Here is a 21,931-nt window from a genome sequence, read left to right as displayed (position 1 = left end):
GAGTTTAGCAACCATTATTTGCGATGTACCCCGAGAGTGCTCTAGGATTGATGCTATTGTTACTTACTTTCAGTCCATCATAGCCTGATAAACGAAGTGTAATGACGGCAAGTCCCTTGATGGCTCAGCCTTATAGTAGCCGCTCCGCAGATTCACCGTTTGCATTGATTTCACAACAAAGGAGGTCCATGACATTGTGCGATGTTCCGACCGGGGCTAGCCAAGTTGCCGTGACACGCGAGCCAGACGAGTGGTGCAAATACTACCATTGATGATGCAGACAACATATACACATCTTCATCCTATCAAAAATGAAAGGAACTATAATACACTATGGAAGGGGTCGACAAACCGAGACGTGAAGACGAGCACGAGAGACTACTCTGCGTTAAAACGGCCCATGAACCGCCGCAAAAACCCTGCAGAACCCGACAATTGTCGCGGCTTCTTCGGGGCTGGCGCAGAGATTGCAGCACGCGGAGGGTACAGCGGCCGGGAGAGGTACGATGCGTGCTCGATATCGGCGACCGAAATGTCCACCTGCTGAGCGCACAATATTGGAGTGACTGGACCAACCGACTCGAGCGTTGATGAAAACGACTCCACGGTGTCCTCATCTGTGCCTTCGCTCGCCTCGTCCTCGCCGCTCAGCCCCGCGCCATCATGCACTACTGATGAATGGCCAAGGAAGTATGCTTCGTGCTCAGAGCCGCAGTAGTACGACTTTGCCGCAGACCTGAGGTAGTCGTTTCCGCGCGCGATCTCCTCTGGATGCATGAAGAACGTGTCCATGTTCTCCACCGCAGTGCGAATCTGCGCGATGGTGATCATGCGGGCGGACTCGCGGCGGAAGATACGCTGCAAAAGTGTGTTCGCGGATTCGGAAATGGGAAGCATCTCGCGGAGGAAGTTGTTGTTCCTGAGGTACACGCGGTAGCACGCGTCCGATGCGCAAGCGTTGCTCCAGGGGTTATGCCCCGAGATCATGGAAGTGAGGATGACGCCAAGAGCCCAGATGTCGTTGGAGCGCGTGTTATACGCGCGACGGATTGACTCGGATCCTATGCACTCTGTCCGAGATGTAGGTCAGAAGCCCGTTGCGGCGTGTACAGGATGCAAGGATTCGTACCTGGGCTCATATAGAGGGAACTTCCGGCTCCGTATGTTGCGGAGAGCAGATTCTCTGTGGCCAGCCCGAAGTCGGCGAGATACAAGCGGGTGCAGTCCTCGTTGAGAAGGAAGTTCTCCGGCTTTATGTCTCGGTGGTACACGCCCACCTGATGGCAGGCTTCCAGCGCGTCGAGTACCTGGAGGAACATGTGCCGCACACACTCGTCGTCGCCGCGATACGTTGAGCGTCGCGAAAGATAGGAGAAGAAGTCGCCGCCGCGGCAATAATCCATGATGAGGAAGGTGTAATGCTTCTCTTCGATGACGTTGTGCAGCGTGACAATGCTTGGGTGTGCGGACAGCCGCTGGTGATACACGACCTCCTGTTTTTGGAGACCATACCGTCGAGTCCCCTTCTCCGCGCGGATGACACACTTGACCGCGTACTCGACGTGCGGTGCCGGAGTCGTGATGTCCTCGGCAAGGAAAATGACACCGTTCGACCCTGAACCGAGGATACCCGTGAACCTCAGACGGCCACCATCTATGCTGTAACCGACCAGGTTCGGGATGTGGCAGCTGTGAGGCATGGGGGCGGACGCGGTGCTGTTGAGGTGAAGTGATCGTCGTCGTCACGAAGGCGGGGGGAGGGATATAGTGAGGGTTGGATAATTGCAGATTGAAGTCAGGCGAATGCGAAGAGTGGGGTAGTGAGGGTGCTGCGGCAAAAAAGGCCCATATGCTCGTGAAGATTCTTTGAGCCTAAGAATGAGGAAGTCGCAAGTGCTCCCGCGCGCACCTCCACAATACAGCCGCGCGGGTGAAGGTGAACGCAGAAGTGCAGCGGCCTCGGGTGCGCCTGATGCGCTGCCTTGCATGGGCGCGGGAGGAGGTACATCGCTCGGCTGCATTGCCGGTGGCCGCGGAACCAGCGGGAACTCGGAGAACCGATCGGGTCTAGTACTGTGGGTCTATCTGCCCCTCAGTCCGATTTGCGACGGGGCTAGGTCATTGTAAGGTAATTCGGCAGCACAGCAATGCTGACTAGAAGAGCGCAGCCAGGGCCCGGTGATGAGCCGAGCTGGAAAAGAGGGGTTAAGTAGAGGTTGGTTCATGAACGTGCAGATGACATACACGATCGGGGCAAGTTTGCGACGAAATTAGCGGCATTCGACCTGACGGACCGTCAAACAGTCAGGGCAGAACGCTCCACGTAGGGTCCCCAGAGCACACCCACACCCGGGGACGATCTGAGACAGCATGACTTGCATTGCTCCAGGTAGACAGACATAGGGGTCAACACATCGACAGACGCCAAAGATATTCTTAGACATGGAAAGCAACTGTTGACAGTGTTCTGCGGTAGAGTACATGCCGGATAGAGCCCTCGGCATCATCATCATCCGAAGGAAGCGTCCTCCAAATCCAGGAAGATTTCCAGAGGTTTGTAGGTCGACTCGCGTGCCGACTCTTCGGCAATGCCATATCCCATCTCATACAGAGAGAGAGCGCCGTAATCCTCATACACAGCAATCAAAGTGTCATCAATGATAGAGGGACCGTCGTCCATCGCGTTGGCGAAAGGGGGTCTTCCGCGGACGGGACACGAGTAGGTTGGACCAGGACTCGAGTTCCGGGAGTAGGTGTTCGGAAACGCCATGGAGACATGTACGGTCCCGAGCTTGGTCCGTTCGGAAACGTTCGAACCCACAGAAGGCGAAGGGGGTCTCTCCTCGTCCTCAATTTGCGGTTCTAGGGGGAGACTTGTTTCGAAGGCCTCCTTGCGTCGTCGGATGTCGTCTCGGAAGTAGGCCAGAGAAAGTGGGACGAGCGTATGGGAGCGAAGAGCGAACGGGGTGAGATCCTTATCTTCCGCGGTCATTTCGAAGCCCTCCGGTCTCCACCGAATATCCTTCCGCACCTGGGCGAACGAAAGGCGGATAAGAGAATTTGGGGGATGAATGGGGGATGATATATTGACGTCGAGACATGTCTGGGTAGGTAGAGGGAAAGTCCGCTGGCCACAGTCGGCTTGAGGCAGCGAAGGGTTGTATATGACGGTATGGTCCGTGTGTACATAGTCGGTAGATGACCTGCGGGAGAGTGCGAGACAGCATGATTTGCAGTGTTGCCGGGAATAGCTTATGGTCAACTGGGAGGGCGTGACAGTCCTACGGTTCCACCAAAGGTTGGATAGCTTGGAGCGGAAATTGGAGGGGTAGCTGAAAGGGGCGACTTCTAAGTTTGGATCCATCGTGGCGAAAGCAAGGACTTCTGCGAGACCAAAGAAGCGCAGCGTAAGACGAGTAACTATTATTGACAACGGCGAAGAACGGTGGGGATGTGGCATGGCTGCCCACAGAGGCTGACATGAGAGGTTCCTCAAGTCCGACAACATGAGATCGAGATCGGCGGCTCGAACAGAATTCCTCGCGTGAACAATTTTCCTGCTTGCAGCTGAAGCAATAGGTGTGACTTCCGACGAAGCTTAGGGAAACCTGGAGGAAAAAGTGAACAGTGTTGCTACAATTACCAGGTGGAACAACCAAACGAGATGTAGCGAAGAGGGTTCACAACTACTCACGGATAGTCCACCCTGCCTTCTCCACGCAGGCATAAGCGCTGACCCAGAAGGTATAAGACCTAGTACCTGAGCAGATTTGTCGCGTCGCTTGGTGTAAGCTTCCTCACTGACGTCTTGACGAGGTTGTACTAACCTTGAATAGCCTGCGTTGCATACTCCTAGGAAGTCCATACGCCTTGAAGACCTGCCCAGTATGACCTTTAAGCCATGTTGTTGGTACGATGTCGCCTGAAGTACGCGATTGCGCTCTGCGACTTTTCTTAGACGGCCGAGCGGGACTCCAATGGACAACGCGTCGAGTGATATGCGCTTGGATTGCGTTCGCCTGATCTGGACTAAGTCAAGTCGGTGCCCCTGAAAGCGGATAGAACGATGATGATATAGAGGATCAAGACGACGTCTCTTTCCAAGCATACGCAGAGCCTGCAGATCATGTTCCGCGTTTCCTGAACGAGATAGTCGACGAGGAAGAAGGTAATTGCAAAACATTTGCCGGGGATGTGCCAAGAATAGCGCAGCCATCACATGCAGCGCATCATGCTTGTGACACAAGAAGTCCCCCGTTGCCCGCTGTCTCTCAAAACGTCCTCAGTCTCTCTCCTTCCCACCCACTACTTCACTCTCGACCAGCTTGTCCTCGACCGTCATGTTCAGCGTACCCACCCTCGTCTCTCTTTTGCTCCTCGCTGTCCCTCATGTCGTCTACGCCGACCCTTGCGTGGCCTTCGATGCCGAATTCAATCTCCTAGCTTTCGGCCTCAATGGCAAAGATTGGAACGCAGGCCAACAGTCTTCTTGGGGAAGTGGTGAGTCCTGCGTCTTATATTGACCGTTCGTCTGCCTATTCGCGGCTTGCGGGGCGTGGGGCTCCAGTTGTACTGCCCGAGCATCCTTCCGTCATGCTTTGATGACAGGACTACCCTTGAGTGTAGTTCCTATGAAACCCTTGTGCTGTAAGGCCCAAAAGCAGCCAGATCACCAACGGTGCTACCAGGGATCCACTAGGTCTTCTCGAACATCAATGGCGGTACCATATCACTCAAGGCAGACAGCCATAGGTGACGGCTCCTCGTATGACTTGTACTGCCCACGTCTGTACAATTGTGTCTTGGTCCATGCTTGGCGATGATGTATGCTGGTGATGGAAGGATTAAGAATTCCTCGCAATCGCTCCGCTGCACTCGCATGGTCTTGGTTGGGCGTTCGTATCACCGTATACTGAATAGTCTCACCTTTGCAGGTAGCGCTACCGATATCACCGCTTCAGGAAGGCCGTATGTCCAGTTCATTCATATACAGCGCACAGTGAAAGCTGACTCCAACGTAGTCCTTTCGACGGTACTGGTACCACATGCTACCTCGCGCAATTCTTCAACGCCATCTACGTCCTGAACGGCGACAAGTCCAACCCTTCCGACGTACACGTCTATGACGCTGCTGCGAAGTCATGGACTACCCAGAAGACGAACACGAACAACTTCGACCTCACCAACTTCGCTGCTATCCTCGACCACGATACGAACGTCTTCTACGCGCTCTCCAAGGGCGACCTGTGGTTCCTCGACATGTCCTCGCTGAAAGCCGCCACATCTTCCGCACTTCCTTGGACCAATGCTGAGACGTCACCCTACGGAAGCGACTATCAACCTACGATGGCTCTCGCGCAGAATCATGTTCACTTCATCGGGACTCCAGGGACACCGGCTGGCTCGGCGGAGATCTTCGTTATCCACTGTAAGCACTCGCAATCCATGCGTTTCTCGATGGTTGGCTTACAGCTGTCATACAGTCTCGTTCTTCCAGCCCCAGGCTCAGGCATATTCCGGCCCTCAATTCCCTGCTACCCACGGTCAGACCACGTCGTTCTTCCAATCAGAAGGCGTTCAGCAGGAGTTCGCGTTCATCCCCGACGACTTCTCGAACGTATATGTGATCAATGTCGAGAGCAACACAACCACCACGCTCGCCGCCCCCCCGTCCAAGGACACGAATGCGCGCTACGCTTCTTCCATCACAGCTCTTGTCCAGCTCGACAGCACCGGTGTCGTCTCCTTCGTCCCGTACAAGCAGGGCGATGCCTCAACCAACTCCGCCGCGACGTGGTCTAGTGTTGCGCCCATCGCCGCGGTCGCGGGTACTTCTTCCGGCTCCTCGAGTGCTGCTGTCAGCGGCATTAGCACGGGCTCTTCAGGCTCGAAGACTAGCGCTACTGGTTCTGGTGCGCCCGCGGGCACCCGTTTGTCGGGTACGGCTAGTGCGACGGGCGCTTCAGCATCGACCACCGGCACTAGTAACGGGGCGATGTCGAACGCGGTCAGCTTCGGCTCCATCGCGGGCGTCATGCTCGCGGTGCTCGCGTACCTCCATTGAAGGTGTTTGTGAGCTGTCTGGATGATGACGGTGGATTACTTTCGGGCGGCACGGACGCAATCCTTACCACGCCTTCACATTTGTCCCGCTATCGCGGTATGCTACAATGTCTATATTTACGTTTGCATCTTCGCTACCTAGGACGCTGCGTGCTTGCGTAGTGCGCCGTGCTTGCGTCGGATGGGACGGTTTACGAAGGACTGACTGACTTGACTGATTGGTCGATACCGGCGACGCTCGCATAGCATGACTGTCGTTGACCCATCAGGAGACGTCCGCCTACGGTGGATGTCTTCTCTATTACCCTCTATCAGTAGCATTCTCCTGCACTCCACCTATTACCCCCTAATTCATCCCGTTTTAACCCGTACGTACTACCACATTTGAACGTTGGAGTCCCGATAGAACAGTACCCGCACGCCTCGAGCCTCGAGGACGGTGGTCGAACTGGAGAGGTAGCGGTCACGAGGTATGGTTTTTGTACACATCTATGAATGGCAATCACTTGACCCATCGTTGTCCGTATCATAGAATGAGCAACGTGAGGAAACTTGTCCCCTGAGACTGGCCCGTGAGGATGTGCAGGGCAGCTGTTTGCATTTCGCCGGACGTCACGAAAGCTCATAGCGGGACTTCCATGACTTCAGTCACCGACATGCCCGTACGACTCCGCTCCGCCGCCCAGACGATTGCATAGCGCTCCGGGCATGGTCGTCATAGATGGCATAGTTCCCTCGTTACCAGCCTGCATCCGTCAAGTGACATAATAGTCATGTAGGGCACGCCACAAGGATTTGCACTCTAACACCGGTGGGCGTCTCCGTCTCCTTAATCGGTTTACTCAGCTAGGCGCGGGAGGCACATTCGGTCTTCGGCCTGGCGAAAGTACTTTCTCAATGTTGCGTATGCGTTAGGCAACAAGGAATGGACCCGGCGGCCTTGGATCAGGTGAGCTTTCTACTGGCGGTGCCCTCTTCGATGATTCTTACTGGCCTATCGGCGCATTTAAGGTAGTGTCGTAACTCCGAAGAGTATGGCCTTCATCGTAAGGTGTTGCCAGTGAATGGGCGTCTTCTGTATATGGTCCAAAACATGCGGGTCAGTCATATGAGAACGTTTGTAGCACAACGGGAAGGTGTCCGGCGTGGCATTGGAAGTCACCCAGGCGTCGCGCTCGCTTTGGCCTAGCAGCGTAGGCTTCCCCGCATAGCCGCGACTGTAAGATGCATGGCAATGGGAATGCACATTGGTGCACACGACAATGCAACCGAGTAGAACAGAAATCATGGCGTGCTGTACGGGCGGTCCATGCTCTGTTACGTAGCGGCCAAGTTCCTTGAACTGATCAGCCATTCCATCGTTTCTCTTGCTGGGCGGACGTCCCCGAGTAGGTGCGTCGCCAATTACCTCACTGCTTCTCAACCACTGACACTGTTGACGCACAGGCGGTTTGAAACGCCGGACGGCAGCAAGGAAGTCTTCATGGAGGACCATGACTGGCGCCCACTTTCGTCTGGGTTCCAGTATAAAAACCGACATACATTGGCCCATCGCTCTTCAGCCCCTCACATCTCTTAACACACACAGCAGCTCCACAAAGCCTTTCTGAGCCTCTCTACAGCTTTATCTCACAATGAAGTTCTTCAGCACCCTCGTCAACCTTGTCCCCGTTGTCCTCTTGGGCGCGGCTGGTGCCATGGCGCAAAGCTCTGACGCCGTCATCTCCGCGATCCAGACGTTCACCAGCGCGTCCTCCAGCTTGGCCGGTACCGTCAACGACCTGAGCATTGTGAACTTCGCCACCGACGGCGTCGTCAGTATCATATTGTTGGGGGGCTCCACCACGTTCTGACAATTGATTCCAGGAAATTGTGACCGGTCTCGGTAACATCACTACTGCTGTCTCCACCTTCAACGCGGAGTTCTCGGTCGGTGGTCTTCTGCACCTTCACGCGTGTACGCGAGGCTCATTCATGTTCTCTCAGTCCTCCACTCCCCCGTACCCGGACAACGTGGCCATCGAGGTCGTCGATGTGTTGACGACTTTCGTCGAGGTCCACCAGTAAGGGGCACGTTTATCTTACAGAAATCATTGTTCTGACACAGACGCTGCTTGCCATCTAGGCAGCTTCTCGAGCTCATCATCGGCAAGCATGTACGTATATTATCACCGGCAGTATTTCCTAGCACTGACCGTGACAATGACCCCATAGTCCCTCGCTGCTCAGTTCTTCTTGACGGCTCCCATTGCGGCCGCTTTGAGGGCCCTCGAGGGTGTCGTAGACGTGCGTCGAGCTTTGGATTCAATTTAATCAGTGGAGTGAAGCTGACGAGCTCTGCGCTCCCTCCAGACCTTCGCTTTCGCTGTGATCGACCTCATCCCCACTCAGGAGGGTCCCGCCCTGGCTCAAGTGGTCAGTGTTTCTTGTTTAACGTGATACCTGCTGTTACGTCTACTGACTACTCTCATAGAGCGCGCTGAACGTCACCTTCACGCAGACCATCACAACCTACGACTCCTGAGGTGATTTTGGAGTCGACTGCATCGCCCGCGGTCTGTGGTTGTCCGTGATGGTGATCCGAACGGCTGAGCACCACATGGTTCATGGTTATAGACGTGTGTGATTTCTCCTGTTGGTTATGGGACATACATGCTCCCAACGTTGTATCGTTTCTGGTCTGGGTGAAGTCGATGTCGCCGCAGCTCTTTGTTTGTGTTGGTTTTGTTGCCGTGTTGAATGTGAATGCCAGTATTTGACTGCAGAGCGGCACCGAGTGTTTCTGCAGACGTAGAGATCCATCGGTTCACCTACCCCAGAGAGCAACACCCGTACGCAACGGTGATACTGGTGAGTTGTATGGGTCTCAACGATCATTTGCAATATCCTCGACCGCCTGCCGCACCGGGCCTTTCGGGTGCAACCTTTGCTTTCTCGGACACTGCATGCTTGCGCAGTGCGCCTTGGTCTCCCTGGATGGGACTATATACAAAGGACCGACTGGCTGGACTGACTAGCGATTACCCGCGATGCTCACATCGCATGGCTGTTGGGGATGTCCGCCTGCAATATCTGTGACCCTCTATATATCAGTAGCATTCTAGATCTCCTGCATTCCATCTACTTTCCCCGTGGACGAGATAGTGGGAGGCAAATGAAATCAGAGGATGCTACTGGTATGAACAAGACAGCATATATATAGTAGACGGGCATACACGTAGCCATACCATGAGGTCGCGGCAAGCTCTGCTTCAAATGTACAGAATAGCCGAGCTGGCGGGAATTTAGATGCAGTCGAGTTGCGCGGGTAAGGTCTGGCTAATGGAGAACGTTTACGATTCCACGCAACTGGCTACGTAGCAGGCTGCGTAACCACGTATTCACGCAGTCGGTTGATGGCGAAGCTCGCCAATCTCTGTGTGTATGCAGCCACGCAGTCGTGTAACTGCGCGGCGATTGTAAGTTGTAACTGGAGCGCCCTCCGGCAGGAGTTCGGCGAAGGGCAAGGCTCAAGTCTATACATCCTGCAAACCCCTTGAGTATACTCGTTTTGCGCGCATCGATAATTCGATGAAAAGTAGAGAACATTTGGGTTATAGTCGATCTACATTGTGCAAGGAAAGGACTTTCGTTGTAGGGGCCACTCAGAACTAAGAATAGGATACTTAGCGTCGCTTACCCGACTCCGCGATTACATGACTGCATGCTCGTGTTGTAACTGCAAAAGCGAAGGTGCGACTGCGTGCATGCGTGGCTACGTAATCAGTTGCGTGGAATCGTAAACTCTCTGGGCTAATGAGGGGACTCGCGTGTAAGGATGGATAGGTGATGTACTTGAATTGATAGATACATTCATACTTGTGTACGAAATCCACTGCATCGATTTACTCCTGGACAACATTCCAACCAAGGACGGCTGCACCACGAAGTCAGTTCGATTAGAAAAACCTGCGACGAAGCTGAGGGCACATACGGTCAGACACTCAGAAGCCGCTGAGCGTAGATTCGAGTCCCTATGGCGCTCATAGATGGAGTTGGCGAAGTCCTAACCACACATGTCAGATATGTCCAACTCAGGATCGGCAAAAGTTGATCGCTTACACAGGACGTACATGCCCAGGTGACACTCGCCGGTCAGTCACAGGCTCTTCACCCGGAGCTCCTTGAAGATGCTCAGAAACCGCTGAAAGAAGCCAACGATCTGGGCAGCGACATCGTTCATTAGAACGTACACGAAAAAGTACCTCAACACGCTTGCACAGCGGCCACACCGTGACATTCAGCTTGACTACTTGAGGGCTTGTGCCGACAAGCTGATCAAGGAAGAGGATGCTCAACAAGTTCGTCCAGCCGAACTTGTTCTGGGTGGATGCCCCTGGCCAAGCGACCACTGGGAGGGTCAAGAACAGAGAAAACCCCCGCACAATCTATGTGTATCAGCACACCTCGCCGAACCCGCGCTCCGAGGGTGGGATGACATGACACGAACACCGTTCTCCTGGACCAGGCCCCCGAGCGAGGAGCAGCCCGGGAAAGTCACTCACGAGTCCGATTACTTACAGTTTAAAGGAGACGGCGAAGGAGAAGGACATCCATGCTCGTCCTCTTTCTCTCTTTCTCACATGACTTTATTGTTGGTTTTCGGGCAACACGAGCATTTAGCAGAAGCAGTGATGTCGAACACGACAAACGAGCAAGACGAGTGTCAGGATGAGGGGCAAAGAAACCCGCATAAGATGGAGCAGGAGCAGAAGCAAACGCATGAGGACGAGATCATGGCTGGCGCGGTGCGACAGCAGACGTCGTGCAATGGGCAGGTCACAGCTGAGGCCTGAGGTCTTGAAAAGGAGTAACCTACAACGGCGGTTTTGACTTGAAGGGCAATCTGGCCTCGACGGTTTGAAACCTACCTACTGCATGCAAACAGAGAGTAGCCGAGCAGTGCGCGCAGGCACGGCTATCATGCGCCCATCAAGAGTTGAAATCCGAGCTACAGGCGCGGGCGGTGAGGTCGAGGGCGCTGCCCAAGGCGGCCGGAAAGAGGGAGAAACCAGAGCGACAAGTATGTAGTGTGCAAGCATATTCCAAGCCTTAGCGCGAGCAGGTCTATGGCGGGAGGCGGGGAGGCGGGAGCGGGAGGCGGCGGTCACGACGGACGAGGCGATATCAACAGGTCAGAGGCGCTGATGGTAAGCGCGTAAGTGCGATCATGAGGAGCGCATCAAATGCTGATGTGCTTTCGGCGCGACAGCGTCCATGGGGTAAGCAGGACAGCGGGAGGCAGGCAGAGCGCAGGAAGGAGAAGAGAGGGTCTGCAGGCAAGGAGAGCGCAAAGTGGCTCACAGAACAGCGGTTCACGGCGGGAAGAGGGCCGGAGGGGTCCCCGGGCGCTGCGAAACTTGCAAGTCCTGGCCACCCATGTGGAGAGGAGGCACAGACGACTCCGGAAAAGGCACGCAAGGCATCACCTGAAAGGGGGGGTTTAACCATGACGGCCCGATCCCACCAGCGTTGCGACTCGAGAGGTTGCGATGGGCAAAATTAGAGAGTATGAGACGCTTTCGAGCGCTCCGCTTCTTCCCGAAGAGACAAAGAGGGCCACATATCTGGTACGCTAGATGTGGGCCTAACTCACAGAGTCGCTGGCACAATATTATTGGTATGTAGACCGTGACTGCGCTATGCCCGATGGGCGTTGGTGTTGGGGGCGGCGGGCGCCTGTGATTCGGGCCGGCGCCTGGCACCCTAGACGCACTGTCCGTCGGCGCTTTGCATGCAACTTCAATGCCACTTTGGTCGCGGCACTAGTAACGCTTGCATTCAATCTACTGAAGCTGCTCGTATTGGCCACGAGGTATGGTTTACCGTACATATCTACGAACGCTGCTGTCTCCTGACTCATCGTTGGTTGTATGGAATGGGCCACGTGAGGATACTCGCCTCCTAATCCTGGTCCGCGAGGATGTGCAGAGCAGCTGTCTGTACGTCACGAAAGCCCATGACGAGACTCCCATGTCCACAGTCACCGGCATGCCCGTACAACTCGTATTTAGGGCGTTCGGCAGCTCAGACGATCGTATGACGCTCCGGGCATGGTCGTTGTGGATGGCACACTTCCCTCGTTTCCAGCCTGCATCCGTCAACTAACGTCATGAACTCGAAGGGCACGCTACAAGGATGCGCACCCTAACGCCGGTGGGCGTCTCTGTCTCCTTTATCGGTTTTGTCAGCAAGGGGAAGACTGAGATGCACATGCGGTCTTTGGCCTTGGGAAAATACTTCCATGCTATTGCGTAGAAATTAGGCATTAGGGAATGAGCCCAGCGGTTGTGGTCTAGGTGGGCCTTCTGATGTTACTAACACCGGATGTTCCCTCATTGGCTGCATTAGGAACGCTGAAATGGCTGATCAGTTCCCGGAGCGTGGCCGCTACGTACGAGAGCATGGACTAGTCATACAGCACGCCATAGGCTCTTATTCTATTCGGCTAGAAACTCGTATTGCGAATGCGCATTCCAATGCCATGCATCTTCGCAGTCGCCGAAATGCGGGGAAAGACGCTGGTAGCCTTGAGACCAAGGCGGGCACGCCCTCTCAGTGACTCCCAATGCTACACCGGGCACCTTACCGTTTCACAGCAGAGCTCCCTTACGGCTGAAACCTTTGTGTTGTACCGCACACAGACGCCTTTTAACTGGCCATACTGCATGATGAAGCCCATGCATTTCGGAGCTACGGCACCACCTAACAGGCGGCAAGTAGGTGCGTCGCCTGTTACCTCACTGCTTCTGAACTGCTGACACTGTGGACGCACAGGTAGTTTACAACGCCGGACGGCAGCAAGAGAGTCATCATGGATGTCTGTGGCGAGCGCCCACTTTCATCCATGTTCGTATAAGAATCGACATGCCTTGGCCCTTTGCTCTTCAGCTCCTCACATCTCTCGACGCACACAGCAGCTTCACACAGCCTCTCTATTCCTCTCGACAGCACTCAGCTTTATCTCGCAATGAAGTTCTTCAGCACCCTCGTCAACATCGTCCCCCTAGTCGTCTTGGGTGCGGCTGGTGCCATGGCGCAAAGCTCCGACGTCGTCATCTCCGCGATCCAGACGTTCACCAGCGTGTCCTCCAGCTTGGCGACTACCGTCAACGACCTGAGCGTCGTGAACTTTGCCATCGACGGCTTCGTCAGTCTTACTATGCATTCTGGGGCTCCGCCACTTTCTGACACCTGGTTTCAGGAAATTGTAACCGGTCTTGGTAACATCACCACCGCTGTTACCAGCTTCAATGCGGAGTTCTCGGTCGGTAGTCCTATGCACCTTGACGCTTATACGTGGGGTTCATTCATAATCTCGCAGTCCTCCACTCCTGCGTACCCGGACGACGTAGCCATCGAGGTCGTCGACGTGTTGACGACGTTCGTCGAGGTCCACCAGTAAGGGACATATTTACCTTCCAGAGATCCTTCTTCTGACACATACCCTCCTTGACATTCAGGCAGCTTCTCGAGATCATCATCGGCAAGCATGTACGTATATCATCACTGGAAGTATTACATGACACTGACCGTGACAATGATCCTATAGTCCCTGGCTGCTCAATTCTTCTTGACGGCTCCCATCGCGGTCGCTTTGGAGGCCCTCGAGGCTGTCGTAGACGTGCGTAGAGCTAGCAATTCAGTCAATGGAGTAAAGCTGACGAAATCTGCGTTCCCTTCAGACCTTCGCTTTCGGTGTGATCGCACTCATCCCCACTGAGGAGGGTCCCGCCCTGGCTCAGGTGGTCAGTGTTCTTTATCCTACGTGATACTTGCCCTGACATCGACTGAATGCTCTTTCACAGACCGCCCTGAACGTCACCTTCACGCAGACCATCACCACCTACGAGTCCTAGGGTGGTTTGGGGTTAACTGCACTGCCCGCGTTTTGTGGTGTCCCGTGATGGCGGTCCAAACGGCTGAGCACCACATGGTTCATGGCTAGAGAGGTATCTGCTTACATGCTCCGGACTTCACCGTTCTTGGTCAGGGTAGAGTCGATGTGGTGGGGAAGCTCTTTGTTCCTGTTGTTGTGTAGAATGACAATATTTGGCGGTATTTGTGCGCAAAGTGGCCCTTAGTGCTGTTGCAGACATGGAGCATCCTAGATTCTTCTACCCCCGAGAGCAGCAGAGGTACGGAACAGTAGAACTTCTGAGTTAAAGGGGAAATGTCAATGAACATTGGCAGTATCCTCAATCGCCTGCCGAATTGGGACACCTCAAGTTCGATCACTATTGCTTTGGGTGCATCTTGACGGACAACGAGATGCAGGACCCATCAGAAAAACTGCACTCAAAACACCCCGGTGAAATTCACTTGGCATAGAATTGAAGGTTTACATAGAAGAATAGAAGATGAAGGTCGTTGGTATTGTGCTTACACGGCCCGCCTTGGTCTGGTCGGCTGTTTCCGGGCGTTTAGTATACCTCTAGCGCTACATAGAAGGTTCTGTTGGCTGGCCAAGTACTGTCCTCATATTTTCACCCCCGCAGAAGCTCCTTCTCCATAGGACTTCTGACATACGTTCATTCACCTTCACAATTCCGAACCTTGGACCTTAGGCAAATTGCAGGCTGTCTCACAATATCTTGGGTTTCCCTAGCAATCTGGCTTGGATATGTCGTAGGGCGACACACTCCTTCAATCTCGCTGTCAACTCAAGCACTCTTCGACTTGCGCCTGCTCTTCGCAGTTTTGCTTCCCAATCTGTCCCATTGAGGGACCCGAGCATGGCGACCTGGAATGTCTCTGTTCTGACCTCCGCGTCGTCTGACACGGAGCCCTCTCTCCTCGTCAACTTTGGAACGGCCAAGTACATCTTCAATGCCAGCGAGGGCTTGGGTCGGTCATGGTTGCAGAGCCACCATTCCTTTAGAAGGTTGAAGGGGTTATTCTTGACGGGTGCAGGGACACAGAGGTGTGGTGGCATTGCTGGTATGTGTGATGTCTTGCTCGTGTGCGCACCAATGTAAAGGGCTGTTTGCGTTTGCATATCCGCAGAGCTACTGCATAGACTCGCCATGTACTGTAGCTATAGAGCTAATTCACTATCTGAACAGGCCTCTTGATGCTTTGTGCGGACGCGTCAGTGCCCGCTATGGACATCGTGGGACCGTATGGCTTGATGCATTATCTCGCTACCATGCGCGGGTATACATATCGGTGCGTGTACATGCCTTTCCATGGGGTTTCCAAAAGTTCAAGGAAAGGTGACAGCTCAATGATGACTGTCAAGGCGGTGGAAGCTCCAACCACTCCCGCGCACGAAAGCCTCAACTCGCCGCCGCCAATTTTTCAGGACGAAAACATCACGGTCCACTCCATCCCTTTATACCCGTCTGTTGAGACCGTACCTGCTGGGGACCCTTCAGAACGGCCATTGAAGAGAAAACGTTCCCTCTCTCCCCCAACTTCCTCAAAACGCACTTCTCCGCCGCCAGTTGGTGACAGCGTCGTCGAGTCTACGTCTCCAGTGCCCGCAGTCATCTACGAGCGTGCGAAGAGGAGCGATTTCTCTCCGTCCTCGCTCACTGGTTCAGACGCTCAAGAATGGCGAAAGCTCATGCTGCAGGAGATGTTTCCGCTGGAGGCTCCCCCAGAGCAGGATATCGGCCTCTCTAAGAAGGAGAAGCGCGAGGCGAGACAGACTATCGTTCAGACGGCGAGCGCTCCGATGTCATCTCGAGCACGATCGCCAGTTGCAAATGACAAGAAGCACGCCCGGCTCCCCCGTCTGGAGATGGGACCCGAAGGGCTGCCGACGCTCGGGTACCTCCTGGTTGGGCCGACTGTTCGTGGCAAGTTCGATGCGAAGAAGGCGGAGGAGCTTGGCATTCCTCGTGGTCCCATCCGAGGGCGACTGATCAAGGGCGAGACGATCACATTCGAGGTAGACGACGGTCAAGGTGGCAAGCTGCAGCGTACCGTCAGACCGGAGGATTGTGTTGGCCCAAGCGAGAGCCCTCAGGTAGGTCGTTTGTGAGCAGCACTTGTGCTGTGCGTCAACGCTAACGGTGCTCAATAGTCGATTCTCATACTGGACGTGCCAACGTCGGCATACATACCCTCCCTCATGGCATCCTTTGCGGACTCACCTTTCTTCTCGCAATATCGCTCAAAGGAAGAGACGGCCCGGAGGCAGCATCCCGTGTACGCCGTGTATCATATGTGTAGCGCCAAAGTACTCGAAGATGAACGGTATAAGTCGTTCATGAACGGGTTCTCTGATGAGACTTACGTAAGTTTTGAGCTAGCAACGGGGAGGGTGCTGTTACTGAGATGCTCTGTTTGCAGCACGTAGTATCTTCAAAAGAGCACACGCCAAATCAAATCTCCTTCACTCGTTCGGCACTCGTGCAAGCGAAGCTCAATCAACTGGACGCTGATATGTTCCCCATCCCAAAATATGAACTAGCTCCTCAGCGAGATCTTGCTTGTACGTTTCTACCCGCATATATGTTCCCTGTAGCCTAAGGTTCATGATATGCAGCCATCACCGGTCTTCCCACAAGGACAATCTTGTCTCGAAGAGATCTTCTACTCGGCCTCCGACCCCTCAATGCACCTGGGTACGATTCCTTAGCAAAGGAGGATGCGTTCAAGACGCTTGCTGAGTCCAAATCTTTGCCCGAACTATCGGCTTCAGTCAACGAGAAGTTCGCCGCCGTGAAGGCGCGCGTTGCTGAGCGGATAGGCCGACGTAGCCCGGCGAGCCAACCAGGAGACGACGTCGTGGTAACTCCTCTCGGCACTGGCAGTGCTATACCCACCTTATTGCGAAATGGTATTCCTATTCTTTGTGACGAGTGAAAAATGCTGCATATTCATCAATACATCTCCTAGTGTCCGGAACGTTGATTCAGATCCCGGGCCACGGCAGCATCCTTCTCGATTGTGGCGAGGGTACCTGGGGCCAACTTGTTCGATCTTTCGGCGACGATCCCGCGAGGTCCACAGGTGTTTGGGAGGTATTGCGTAATATAAAGTGCATCTACCTGAGTCATATGCACGGCGACCATCACATGGGACTGTCGAAGATTTTGACAATGCGTGCGCAGGTACGTCCTCGGCACCCACCCCAGCATATGCTTTCGAACTTCACGGTATGAGGTCATAGATGAACCCACCTCCCACGGACCCACTGTATGTCGTCGGCCTTCGTCACCACCTCATGTACCTCTTGGAACGTCAAGAGCTTGAAGATCAAGGGCTGGCAGATCTCAATGGGATTGTCATGGTCCTCTCAGACGCGCTTAATTGGCGATTCGCTCGCCCGTACGGAAGGAACCAGACTGAAGACGAGCCCTTCATGAACCAAGAAAGGTACGCCGACAAGCCCGCCTTAAATGCGTCGAATATGCGTACCTGACAGTTTGATTCGGAATGCCTTCATCGCATGGTACTCGTGTTCGCCAAATCGGGGAATCGCAATGCGGAACGCAAACAACATAGGTCGCGCGAGAATGCTCAAGCGATGTGCCATGCGCTCGGGTTGAAAAGCTTCACCACCGTTGATGTCGCGCACCGAACCCGCTGCTACGGTGTGGTGATCAGGCACAGGGACGGATGGAGCATGGCGTGAGTGCAATCAGCTCCATCGTCTTTCGTTCGTTGTCATCTTGCCTCGACATCGTATCTGCGATGTGCCGCGGCGAGTGATAAAGCTTCGCGGATCGGAGGAGGAACTGACGCGATTGTCCATTAAGCTTTTCCGGGGACACCATGCCGACGGACAATTTGGTCAAGGCAGGCCGCGACGTCACGTTGCTTATCCACGAGTCGAGCATGAGCCCCGAAGAAGAGGAGCTGGCGCGAGAGAAGGCCCACAGCACCTCGGCACAAGCGATCGATGTGGGCAGGCGGTGAGTGTTTGGTGTAATCTGGTGTGCCGTAGCTGCTGCCGGGTGGGTGTTTCTCTGCCCATCGACTTCTATCTCCCATCCCATCCTGCGCGCTACGGCAGCACTTCATCTCGCGAGGCTATGTTGTCTAATAAACGTTCGGGTAAACAGTATGCGGGCTCAGAAAATTCTCCTGACCCACTTCTCTGCCCGTTATCCTGGGATGCCGCCTCGACAAGGCGAAACGTCTGGCGGGCCCCTCATTGGGCTTGCATTCGACTATTCTCGGATACGCTTGGGCGACATGTGGAAGCTCAACACGTACCTGCCTGCGATACAACACGCATTTGACGACTTAGGGGAGGAGGAGCCCATGGAAATCGACCTCACAAAATTACAGTAGATACTCGGACATCACTATTGCTTACAGATCGCCTAATTCAGCGCAAACGTTGCCCATCGTTCATCACATATTCTTCCCACACCTCCGTGCGTCCTATACTCTCCAACGGCCATACGCAGTCAAGGAACCGGGATCGCCTCCCCGTCGGAGCGTTCAATGTGTCGTGGTCATAATGACGCTGACACTGAACGCAGAAGCATTATATGTGAACGACTTGCCCGTGGAGATCGCGCTTGTCTTGGGCAAGATGGTCTGTGGCGCTTCAGGCGTGTTGCTCGCCGTCTCTGGACCAGTCAGGAGCTGCAGAGTTCCCGAGCTGGCCACCGTACTGAACTGGCTCAGGTCGAATGTGATACTCGCAGATGCATTGCCAGCGTTAGCGACCTGTTAGTGTTGTGTCAATCTGCAGCGAAACAGGACCGATTCAAGGGGCTGAGTAACCTACTTTGATGAAAGTTTCGCCGGAACTTGACGAGCGGGTGACACTCCAGTGCAATGTGCCACCGTTCGTCGGCAGCGTGCTTGGGAGGTACTGATCACCCCGATTGGTCGCGAACAGCTAATTCGAGCACCATGAATGAGCTGCGTAGACAAGAATAGGCTGCTTGCACGACTTGCCTTCTGTACATAGAAGCTCGTGGACTTGATCACTGATCCAGCACTGCAACCGCATAGGTTAACAAGATATGCCAAATTTGCCATAAAGCGTGACACGTACTCAAAGGAGATCAGGTCTGGCGTCTATTCATCGAACTTAACTCAAGGATATCTGCCAGAATCACCGCGGAGACGTACCCATTGCGTAGAATTGACATGCTGCACGACTAGTAAGCATTGGCTATCGTACAGGATTAAGGCATTGCCTCACCTGCAACAAAGGCGCATAGGAGGCCGCGAACACGATATCGCTGTTTCTCTCCAATCCAGTCATGAATGCAGCTTCTCCGGAAGAGCCTGGTATGTTCATGATCAGATTCGTGCATTGTCTCACTTGTGGGAAGCTGCTTGCTCTGTACTGTTGGCCATGACAGGCGCCCGTCGGCAGGTGTGCCAAATATGTCGTTCGCGTTGGTAGAAATTGCAGCGTACTCCCCCTGAAGCGGGATCAGCGTCGGAAGGTCAAGGGAATACCCTCCAACAGCAAACCTCAAAGTAGGTGGTACCGTCGCGCTGGAGCCATATTGAGTTTACACGTGTTGCTGATTCACGACGTTCACTCACCTCAAACGAGTCGTAATAAAACGCGTTTTGGTAGAACCAAGCTGGGACACGGGGAGATCAGACCCTGAGAGCATGCAAAGTCGCTTCTAGACTCTCACTCGGCGTCTGATAGACGTGGACATCATATGACGGCGGAGCGGGGGAGAGAACTGGGCTCCCCACATCCGAGGTCGCAATGAACCCTACAGCGGGTGTGGGCATCAGACTGCGGTGGTACCGCAAAGAATGGAAGAGAACGTACGGAGGTTAGGGAACTCGGCACTCAAATTCCCAAAGAAGTCGCGCCAACGGTACGGGTATCTTTAGCGATTTCAACTCAATGGTCGATCTCATCTAGGGCAAGATGGATGCACTCACGTCGAAGGGGCTGAGCCAATGAAGTCCTATGGAGAAACAAACATCAGCTTGTCTATTTACGGAGGCGATGATCTGCGCCGTTCTGATAGGCGATAGAACCCACCTCGTTTCCAACCTCCACAAACCGCAGATTAAATGGCTCTGGGTGTCCCAACGAAGCTCGCAGGGCCGCTGAATCACCATCACCGTTTGTAAACGTCAAATAAGAATGTAGTTCAAGACAAACACAATACCTGGTGCGCTCTTTGCAGGGTCACCGATGACGAAATTGATCTGCAGGACAGTAAGGCACGCCGCGGGATGCACGGGTCAGGCTGTCCGACTTTGCCGGTGCCCGCGGGAAGAAGCACTCACCTGGTCCTTGGCCTGCTGAATGAAGGGTGCAAGGGCGCTCTCAGGCTCACTAGTATCTCCGAGCGCATAACCTGGTACGGCGGGCGAGACGCACGCGTGAGCTCGGGCTTGAAATAGTGTTACGTCGGAAGATATACTCGCCTGACCAGACGGCCATGATAGGTTCCATCCCTACGTCTTCGAAAAACTGCAGAAACTCAAGAAGGCCGAGACCGCTGCGCACGAGATTCGGCGGATATTGAGTGCGACAGAAACGTTGACCCGTGTGAATGTGTCGCTTACTCCGTGTTCACATAGCCCCAGTCGCCGACACGCCCAGGACGATCGAGTAAAGACCCGACGGTAGCATTCCACTGCCACCTCGTTGCCGGGGTTTGACCCTACATAGAAAATATAACACGCGTTTGGACCAGCCGTTTTGTATGATGACAAGTTTACCTCCTACATTACAAGCGTGAGCTTATTCCCGAATACGTCAGAATAGGCGCGATAAGAGGACGTACCAGGTTGTTCCCGCCCGGGAATCGGAAGAAGGCCGGACCCATTTCAGCCAGAGTCTATCGAGCGCTGAATGAATGCTTTGTCACTGATCGCGTCAAGCACTACACAGACCTCAGCAATGTCAATGCGCAACCCATTCGGTCTGTTCTTGAAGGTCGGAGGGAAGAGGGAGAGCATGGCGAAGTGAATAGTTTGACCCGCAGCCTTGGGGCCATCTACCGAAATGAAGAAGCTATTGTTGATGTCGGGAGCAGAAGATGTCGGCTTGAGATCGAGGGTTATCTGCTGCCAGCTCGTTGTTCTGCGGATTTGAGCAGTCGCTTGTGCAAGGACCGTCCCAGCGTTAGTGCGCAGGCCCACCGTCAGCGGCCCGGAAAAGGACGAGGACGCCGGGAAGCGGTAGTAGAAAGACGCTTTGTATGTCCAGGATGAATCGACCTTGATTCCTAAATCAAGGTTTGCCAATCACTCAGCCGCATGAACGTGACGTGGAAGAACGATATCATACCCCAGAAGCCTTCGTTGGTGAAACCGACAGAGCCAGTTGAGCCACTCGGAACAATGAGTTGCAGGGAGTTTGGCAGAGCATTGGAAACCGGTTTTGTATCAGCGATGACAGTCAGCTGTGCATCGCCGAGGGGGCGCCACGCGTTCAAAGCCGCCGTGGTGTCTGAGGGACCATGATCAGAGGCGACATTTATTTTGAGGGCGATTTCCTGAAATATTACTTGGCGTCACCTGTTGGAAAGCCCTGTTCTGCAGTACTGTTGTTGACCGAAGTCTCGTGAGTCCAATGCATGAGACCTTACAGCAATTGAAGAAACGCACATTCTGCATAGAGACCACCGTCCCCGCTCTGCCCGATCGCAGCGAGAGTCATTCGTTATTCGTTATTCATGTCGCGTACTGGAGATACCGAGCGAAGTAACGTACATGCTAATCCAGCCCGCTCAGCAAGATATCGTGAGAAGCTTTCGCAGGGGATAGATGACACTCACATTGATATCCTGAAGACGCCATACATGCAAAGTTGTCAGCATCCGAGGGCACGAATCACAACGAACAGCGCCCTTACTTCAAACATTTGTCCATCTGTAGAAGCAAGTAGTCAGAGGAACATAGCCAACACTTTCAGCAGGGGACCTGC

At 54.1% G+C, this 21,931-nt stretch overlaps 7 protein-coding genes across 7 annotated transcripts; 4 read left to right on the top strand and 3 right to left on the bottom strand.

Annotated features, from left to right (window-relative positions):
- Positions 1-305: 305 nt before the first annotated feature.
- DICSQDRAFT_153589 (kinase-like protein) lies at positions 306-1,700 on the bottom strand (the record flags this gene model as incomplete). The annotated part of the gene is made up of 3 exons (XM_007363407.1): positions 306-321; positions 737-1,070; positions 1,130-1,700. 3 exons carry the CDS (start codon positions 1,698-1,700, stop codon positions 306-308), a joined length of 921 nt encoding a protein of 306 aa, XP_007363469.1.
- Positions 1,701-1,814: 114 nt separating this feature from the next.
- On the bottom strand, positions 1,815-3,005 carry DICSQDRAFT_134349 (uncharacterized protein). The gene is made up of 2 exons (XM_007363406.1): positions 2,245-3,005; positions 1,815-2,191 (listed from the first exon to the last, which is right to left on the bottom strand). Exon 1 carries the CDS (start codon positions 2,990-2,992, stop codon positions 2,510-2,512), a length of 483 nt encoding a protein of 160 aa, XP_007363468.1. The 5' UTR covers positions 2,993-3,005; the 3' UTR covers positions 1,815-2,191; positions 2,245-2,509.
- Positions 3,006-4,340: 1,335 nt separating this feature from the next.
- On the top strand, positions 4,341-6,064 carry DICSQDRAFT_55120 (uncharacterized protein; the record flags this gene model as incomplete). The annotated part of the gene is made up of 4 exons (XM_007363405.1): positions 4,341-4,504; positions 4,921-4,968; positions 5,022-5,428; positions 5,484-6,064. The coding sequence occupies 4 exons, from the start codon at positions 4,341-4,343 to the stop codon at positions 6,062-6,064; spliced, it is 1,200 nt and encodes a 399-aa protein (XP_007363467.1).
- A 1,633-nt stretch (positions 6,065-7,697) lies between these two features.
- Positions 7,698-8,587, top strand: DICSQDRAFT_125525 (uncharacterized protein; the record flags this gene model as incomplete). The annotated part of the gene is made up of 7 exons (XM_007363404.1): positions 7,698-7,877; positions 7,930-7,992; positions 8,050-8,126; positions 8,189-8,219; positions 8,278-8,349; positions 8,416-8,478; positions 8,537-8,587. 7 exons carry the CDS (start codon positions 7,698-7,700, stop codon positions 8,585-8,587), a joined length of 537 nt encoding a protein of 178 aa, XP_007363466.1.
- Positions 8,588-13,072: 4,485 nt separating this feature from the next.
- On the top strand, positions 13,073-13,961 carry DICSQDRAFT_167797 (uncharacterized protein; the record flags this gene model as incomplete). The annotated part of the gene is made up of 7 exons (XM_007363403.1): positions 13,073-13,252; positions 13,307-13,369; positions 13,427-13,503; positions 13,566-13,596; positions 13,655-13,726; positions 13,788-13,850; positions 13,911-13,961. 7 exons carry the CDS (start codon positions 13,073-13,075, stop codon positions 13,959-13,961), a joined length of 537 nt encoding a protein of 178 aa, XP_007363465.1.
- Positions 13,962-14,601: 640 nt separating this feature from the next.
- DICSQDRAFT_101734 (uncharacterized protein) lies at positions 14,602-18,424 on the top strand. Its single transcript, XM_007363402.1, has 11 exons — positions 14,602-15,042; positions 15,168-15,270; positions 15,325-16,075; positions 16,133-16,345; positions 16,402-16,543; positions 16,598-16,891; positions 16,951-17,165; positions 17,225-17,430; positions 17,560-17,685; positions 17,814-17,969; positions 18,120-18,424. The coding sequence occupies exons 1-11, from the start codon at positions 14,838-14,840 to the stop codon at positions 18,349-18,351; spliced, it is 2,643 nt and encodes an 880-aa protein (XP_007363464.1). The 5' UTR covers positions 14,602-14,837; the 3' UTR covers positions 18,352-18,424.
- An 80-nt stretch (positions 18,425-18,504) lies between these two features.
- On the bottom strand, positions 18,505-21,664 carry DICSQDRAFT_145226 (glycoside hydrolase; the record flags this gene model as incomplete). The annotated part of the gene is made up of 22 exons (XM_007363401.1): positions 18,505-18,735; positions 18,797-18,910; positions 18,970-19,012; positions 19,070-19,092; positions 19,147-19,167; positions 19,220-19,305; positions 19,361-19,445; positions 19,498-19,521; positions 19,573-19,613; positions 19,671-19,754; positions 19,814-19,872; positions 19,972-19,976; positions 20,033-20,100; positions 20,163-20,202; positions 20,284-20,354; positions 20,425-20,498; positions 20,566-20,663; positions 20,787-20,840; positions 20,896-21,230; positions 21,293-21,454; positions 21,513-21,548; positions 21,613-21,664. 22 exons carry the CDS (start codon positions 21,662-21,664, stop codon positions 18,505-18,507), a joined length of 1,806 nt encoding a protein of 601 aa, XP_007363463.1.
- Positions 21,665-21,931: the final 267 nt, after the last annotated feature.

This window comes from Dichomitus squalens, assembly GCF_000275845.1.
Source record: "Dichomitus squalens LYAD-421 SS1 unplaced genomic scaffold DICSQscaffold_6, whole genome shotgun sequence".
NCBI classification, from domain to species: domain Eukaryota; kingdom Fungi; phylum Basidiomycota; class Agaricomycetes; order Polyporales; family Polyporaceae; genus Dichomitus; species Dichomitus squalens.
This window is presented reverse-complemented; position numbering and strand designations above follow the sequence as displayed.